At 48.0% G+C, this 6,984-nt stretch overlaps 1 protein-coding gene across 1 annotated transcript; it reads right to left on the bottom strand.

Annotated features, from left to right (window-relative positions):
* Positions 1–1,229: 1,229 nt before the first annotated feature.
* Positions 1,230–6,505, bottom strand: Cyb5r1 (cytochrome b5 reductase 1). The gene is made up of 9 exons (XM_027945697.2): positions 6,426–6,505; positions 5,977–6,126; positions 5,756–5,828; positions 5,132–5,238; positions 4,788–4,917; positions 4,029–4,112; positions 3,093–3,178; positions 2,376–2,475; positions 1,230–2,053 (listed from the first exon to the last, which is right to left on the bottom strand). The coding sequence occupies exons 1-9, from the start codon at positions 6,438–6,440 to the stop codon at positions 1,881–1,883; spliced, it is 918 nt and encodes a 305-aa protein (XP_027801498.1). The 5' UTR covers positions 6,441–6,505; the 3' UTR covers positions 1,230–1,880.
* Between the last annotated feature and the right edge of the window lie 479 nt (positions 6,506–6,984).

Here is a 6,984-nt window from a genome sequence, read left to right as displayed (position 1 = left end):
GTGTGCCACCACACTCAACTCTGCAATAGTATCAATCACACTGTATTGTAATGATTTGTCACTTGTCTACCTTGGATTGTGAGTTCTTCGTGGAGGGTCTAACACCAGTTTTGGTCTTGTATCCTCAGGGCCCAGCACAGTGTTTACCATATGACAGGTCCTTAATAAATATGTGTATGTTGAGTGAAGGAGGCTCACTCAGTCTTGTGTGAAACAAGGACTGGTGAGTTTCCATGTAGAAAATTCTCTTAGCAGCCCAGTAATCCTAAGCAGGATTTTCCTTTCTGTCTAAGCATGATGCCTATCATCTCAGGGGCTTGGGAGGCTTAGGCTGGAGGATCCCAAGTTTAAGGCCAGGGTGGGCAACTTAGTGAGACCCTGTCTCAGAAATAAAAGGGACTGGGGATGTACAGTGGTAAAGTGCCCCTGCATTGAATTTCCAATTCCAAAAATATATTTTTTCCCTTTCTGTATTTGAGGTGGCTTACCAAACACAATGTCATATATATACTAGCACATCAAGAAATGTTTGATGAAATACTACCAACAGAGTTGACTGAAAAATCTGAGGATCCCACCAGCCATTCTCAGTGGCTCCATAGACAGAAACACACAGTTCCATGAAGAAAAACAATGTCAGCCTCCCTCCTAAATGCAAGCATTGTTTTCTCTCAATAACCCTAACACAAATCTGAAGAGGCCTCCCCAGTTTTATCCTAGGAGAAGGGAGTGGATAGCAGAGAAGGATGCTTGGGACAGATAGTACTGGGGGAGGCCAACTTTGTTCAGATACTAAGTCTGTCCGGGGCTGGTGATGTCAGGTTACTTTTTAAAGACGGCTTCCCTTCCAAATGGAAAGGCAATCCTTTGATTTGTTTGCCAAATAACCTGAAGAATAAATATGGTGAGAGAAAGGCTAAGAGAAGGAAGAGGGGAAGAATGGCCAAATCAAAGGACCATTGGGAGGGGTACCTATGCTCCAAAAACGTCTCTCTAGCATGTGTTCTCCTTCCCCCACCTCAGAAGCCTGGGAAGAGTTGAGCTCTGGCTCTGCAGAAACAGCTGCTGAGATGACCACGGAGTCTGGTGGCAGCTCACATTTCAGCACACAGTACAACTGCTCAAAGGCTCTTTGGAAGACCCAGGAGATTCTGTGCTGGGAAGACTTTTCTCCCAAGATCCATAGGCATTTTGAAACAAGGACCCGAAACACAACAACCCCTCATATATCACATTGGGGCCTCAGGCCCATTTATTTTAAGAGCCAGAGGTTCCTGTGTAAGTAGCAATCTTAGATTATGGATAGCCCTTTCTCTCTAGCCTGGGCAGGGGCCAAGAGAGAAAGACACAAAAACATATTTCACACTCCTTCTTGGTCTGAAGTTTTTAGGAAACCATTTCTTCCTTTCCCTTTCTCTAGAAGACTACCTTTGTAAATCAACTTGCAATCACATAAGCAGAATTTGCCCATGGTTTAAGCACTGAAGACTAAGCAAAACCCTCTGCATAGTCTGTTCCTTTCATCACAGACACAAAGAAGGTGAGAATGTGATGCTATCAAGGAACCAGCCCAGTCTTGGAACAAATGTACATGACTCCTTGTTTTCAACCCTAAGAATGAGACTGCTCCAGGGGCCTCACCTGGACTTTTCATCCTAGGGAGATCTGAGGGCCTTGATGGGAATATCTCAGCCTTGGCCCTTTTCTATGGCTACAAGAATGTTGTTCCTGCAGGTACCATCTACATTGTAGTTCCAGTGCAAGATACCAAGGGCTGACATTCTCTGGAAAAAAAATCTAGGGCTTGTAGTGTTTGAGTACTGACTGGGTATAGTTGCAGACATGGGACCAGGGCAGCTGGGAGGTGCTCAGTAGGTGAATCAGTAGGTGAATCGCATCTTTTGTGAATAGCCCAATTTGTCCAAGTTGGGATGGCAGGCCAGCTGTATCATTGGGGGTGGCCCACAGAGCAGCAGCAGTACATCATCCCCTGGGGCAGGCAGGTGCTCCTGGATCATGTCAGCAGTCACAAAGCCCTTGCTGTAGGCCCAATCTGAAGCACAGAGGAAAAGAGAGAACTGACCCATGCTGGCATAGGAATGTGGTACCATGAGAATGGATTATAGGAGAGGGCCCTGAAGGGCTCCTAAGAAGGTCTCAGGTTGTAACAGCAGTTACAGCCATCCCTGTCGCCCACCTGGTAAACAGAAACCCAAAGGAAAGGGATCAGGAGACCACTGTGTCTCTGTACTCATACTTGGGACTTTGGCAGTGTCAGGGAAGGTTGGTTTCAGTAAATCTAAAACTTACAGAGGGGCAATGCCTGGATTTTGATAATGAGGGGATATCATTATCCACAGAAATGGGGAGGATACCTTTGGGGGGATGGTCCAGAGTGAACCAGAGTTTAAAGCGATTGGGGTACCGGGCCTGCAGCTCCTCTAAGTCTTCCCGCAGGATTATGTCCTTTTCCGTCTGAAATGCAAAGGGAAAGCAGAGTCTTAGAAACCTTCTCAGGCCTACATCAGACAAGATCTCTGACTAGGGGTTGTGGCGCATGCCTGTAATTCCAGCTACTTGGGAGCCTGAGGCAGAAGAATCTTGAGTTTGAGACTAGTCTGGGCAACATACTGAGACCCTATCTCAAAAAAGAATAGAACAGAAAGAGAAAAAAGTTCACTGCTATTACAACTGTCCAACCAAGAGAGAAAAAGGCTGCTAAAGGCATGCTAATCTAGGGAATAAGCAACACTTGCAGCAGTTTTAAGGAGTTAGGATGAGGGGAACAGCCTTTATTTAGATATCATGAAGGAATAAAGGTAAAATATTTAACCAAGAAGACCCAAGGGTCTTTGCTTAGCACTAGATGCCTTAAATCTTTTCTTCTTTCCTTGGGGATTAGGGAAGAAATCTGGGTCAATGCTCAGTCCTATTTCCTCCTTATTGTAGTAGAGGGTCCTGTACCTGGCAGAAGGGGCCTTGGCTCAGAGACTAGAACAGGCACTAGGCCAGTTCTGCCCATTGGGTCCACTGCTCATGTCCATACCCACATAGCAACTCTGAAGTCTCAATATTGAGAAAAGCAAACTAACCTGGTTGGCAAAAAGCAGAAAGCACTGGGTTGGATCTTCAGGTACTTTCAGGATAGCCCGGATCAGCTGTAGCATTGGGGTGATACCTACATGAGATGCACCATGGTGAGATGTGGTGGTCACATTCTGTTCTGTCCCGGGTCCTTAGCTGATTCACCCTTTCATCTTAATTCTACTCATTCACATTCCACTCCATTTTTCTTTAGTACCCTAATCCTCTGATCTCCTCCTTCATATCCCTGGACATATCTGGACATCCTCAATATTTACCTAAATTCATAAGATGGAAATCTTTGGAAGGAACCAACTTAAGACTCTTCCTCTAAAAGTTCCCTTGGAGGCTAGGGACACAAAAGTCATAGATGACTACATGTTCCTCCTGATTCAGTGATGAGAGTTTCTGGAACACTGAATACATAGAGGTTAAGTGTTTTGGAGTCAAGCAAATCCAGATACTAATCCTACCTCTTGCCATTAAAAGTTGAATCTCATTTTCTCATCTATAAAAGGGAAATGCTAGTAGTATCAACTTCAGAGATACATATGTGTCTAATACATAGTAGTGAACTAGACCACAAAAATGTCTACTATCTATCAGACTACACCATGTTGAATATATAGTAGTATCCAATCCTAATTTTCTTTCTTGACTATTCTGAGCTATTTCTTTCTACTTTCACCTAAAAATTATTAGATTCATTCAACTTGAGGAGAGCCCACCTGATTTATTGTTCTCATTTTTATCAGTTAACTTTTTTGTTGTTGTTGTTTTTATTGTTTATGGTTTTGTTTTTGACTTACTGGGGAGGTTTGGCATTGCTAGGGACCCCTGATTACCAGCTTGGCTATGATCATCAAATCTCCTGAGGCCATTTAGGAGTCTGAATGGCAACAGCCAACAAGGTGGGAGAGAATGGCCCCTCAAGTGACACGAACCTGTCCCTCCAGCGATCATTCCCAGTTTCTTGGCCTTTCGGGGTTCTGGTGGCGATTTCTTATTGGGCTGAATGTTAAAATTCCCTGAGAAGTCAAGTGAAGAGAGAAGGAGAAGAACAAAGTCAAAATAGAAAACTAAGTAAACAAATGCCAAATTGAAAATATGCCCAACGGCCAGTTGAGCAGCTGCTATGAAATCTGATCCTGGAACTTGGGTGGGGGTTGTGTTGAGTAAGCCCTGACAATAATACACTTGAAGGACAATGGGGCCACAGCTATCTGTCTACCACTCAGTTCAGGATCACACAGTGAATATCAGCAACTTTTGGCAGAGGGTCGATCCTTGGTGACAGTGACAGGCACAGGGCCAGGTGTGAATATAGTTTCCCTAGAGACACAGAACACCTCCAGGGCCTTGCTAATAATGCACCCAGCTGTTCCCATGGGGAGGGCTAAAAGCTCTCTCCAGAGCTCAGCCTGAAGGGTGAATCTTGGAGGGAGGGGAAGAGAGGCATGTTTGCTTTGGTAATCCCCCCAGCTGTCTGTCATGGCTGCTGAATTCAGTTGGATGGAGACCTACTTCCTGTGGCAAATGGGGCCAAGAAATAGGCCTTTCTGTGCATCAGAGTTGAGATTGGAAGGAAGGGCAGCTTTGACCCTTATACATGTACACACACTCGGGCATGCAGAGTCATACTGTGCTAAGACTACGGAGCTAGAGCAGGGGGTGGCAGGCTGGAGGAGAAGACAGGTCATTACCTTTCCCAGTGTAAGTGAGCAGTCCACTTGGCCCCCGGAATTCCACCACATCCCCAATCTTCAGACTGTCCAGGTACTGAGACATCTTCCCGCCCTCAGGAAATTTTGGGTGCACACCCTTCAGATAGACCTGATAAGACCAAGAGAAAAATACCTGATTTAGAATGTCATTGAAACAGGCTGGAACAGGGCTCATACACATGCTAGCTTTTCCAAGTCCACATACTTTCCTCATATCCACAAAGGACATGCCTTCTCCTGACATCAAACAAATCAGAGAAGTTTCTACAAATTCCAGAAAGAGTGGGGTGAGGTGCCTCTGGGGTTCCTTCCTACACCCTTACCTTGATGACAAGATCCACGTAGCCTTGGTCCTCATCACTGGTGACAGGAGTGTACGGCCTGATGACCAGGCTGCCATCGATTCGGGCAGACAGGTAGACATGTTTGCCTGGAGACCATGTGGAGAGCCATGTAAGGGCTTATAGTGGATGTGCCACAACCCTGTTACTTTTTACCCAGAGAGGTTTGAGAGAACAGGCTGTCTTGCTTCCTGCTGAAGTCCCAAGGAGCTGCCAGGCAGGGAGGATTCAGCCCACACAGCCCTCAGCTGGACCTCTCTCCAGCCTCCCTGTTGGGGAAACTCTTAACAATTACTACCAGGACCTTGGCAGGGGCAGGTAAGCTGAGGGTCTGGGTAACAGGAAAAGTTAGTGTTTGCTCAGAGGGAGTTATAAGCAAGTCCTCTGGGAAATAGGGAGAGCTGTTGAGTGGTAAAGATGGGTGGGGACACAGAAGCCACACCCTAAAGGTACCTAGTGGCACCTCACAGCCTGAAGGATCCAGAGCTAAGTGAAGGAAGGGCAATGTCGTGTGGAGGAAAAAGATAGAAGCAACGTATCTCACCAGACCCCAGGAGAATCTCCCTCCTAGGATCCCAGGGAAAGCCCACTGCACACTTTCCTTACCCACAGGCAGCCCCAGAATGTGGTGGGCGGTGGGCAGGGCAAAGCGGAACCTCTTGGTGTTGTGGCTCACGGTCTGGAGGATGGATGACACAAGTATTTCACTAAGTGGGACTGGTTGCCACTCCCTTGGGCATCCCAACCACCGTGAATGCTATCTGTCCCTTTTATACTAGTAGAACTCAGGTCCCCTTTCTACACTGGACCCTTTCTCCACAGCTTACCGTCTTGTCCAGCAGTCGCAGCAGGTACTTCTCATCGGGGTGCAGGAGAGTAACCTGGGGCCGGCGGGACCTTCGAACCAAGTAGGTGCCCACAGCCAAGCCGAGCAGAGTAAGCAGCCCCACCCCCAGCGAAGCCAGCAGGGCTGAGCTCTGTGGGTAGAGGAGGTAGCGTGACCGCCAGGCTGGGGAAGAGCCCGGGGCGTGGGTGGTGACAGGAATGTATGACCAATCGCCCCAGGGGTGATGATCCCGCACTCCAACTCGAAAGCATGCCAAGGCCAGAGGGTAGGGTCCCCAAGATGGGAGGGTAATACGGGGACCCCAGCATCCAGGGCGGGTCTGGAGCCCTGTAGGGCGGGGTCGGCCGTGGGAGTCCCTGGTCCTGAGCTGAGTGCCCAAAACTAGAGGGGCGGGGTTCCCAGGTGCAGGATACCGAGCGAGGGTCTCACCGGCTGGATCCCCATGACCAAGCGCAGCGTCCTCCACCACCCTGCAGGCAGACAGATCCCACAATGCGCCTCGGGGCGGGCCCGGGGGAGGAGCTTGGCAGGAGGCGTGGTCCATAGGAGGTGGGGCCTGTAGGAGGCGGGGTTGGCCTGCTCTTTGGCCCGCCCCGCTTTCCCTCCCTGGGCGACGCCGAGCATCTCTAGGCTTGTCCAAGATCTTTCAAGACTGCAGCTCGAGCGGCTCCATTCCAGCCTTCTGGTCTCTGCTGTTTGGATCCACTTATGCCAGAACAGGATGGCATTTCTGTTTTAACACAGAATCACTCTAAGTTGGACAATTGGAACTCTTTGAATCTAAGAATCGTTCATGGAAAATGTAGCATTTGAGTCAGAGAAGGGAAAATTAATCATCATGTAGCTATCTTCGTTTTTCCAGCAGGTTAAATTGAAGCAAGACAATTGGAAGGACTGTTCAGGAAGGAACAGCGGCATGGCAACTTCATTTCCTGGTCTCTCTGAGCAAAAGACTGGTTTTGTTCCCAGTGCCAAGTCATCCAGTATT

The sequence above is a fragment of the Marmota flaviventris genome, chromosome 12, assembly GCF_047511675.1.
Source record: "Marmota flaviventris isolate mMarFla1 chromosome 12, mMarFla1.hap1, whole genome shotgun sequence".
Classification (NCBI taxonomy): Eukaryota; Metazoa; Chordata; class Mammalia; order Rodentia; family Sciuridae; genus Marmota; species Marmota flaviventris.
Note: the sequence above shows the minus strand (reverse complement) of the source record. Positions and strands in the feature narration are given on the sequence as shown.

Bases quoted from the DNA above. Each gene is read 5' to 3' on its own strand.
- Cyb5r1 (XM_027945697.2), bottom strand. The intron at 5,239-5,755 runs GTAAGGAAAGTG...CATGGTCTCCAG, and splicing joins CATTCTGGGGCTGCCTGTGG to GCAAACATGTCTACCTGTCT. The intron at 4,113-4,787 runs GTAATGACCTGT...TTGACTTCTCAG, and splicing joins GCTCACTTACACTGGGAAAG to GGAATTTTAACATTCAGCCC.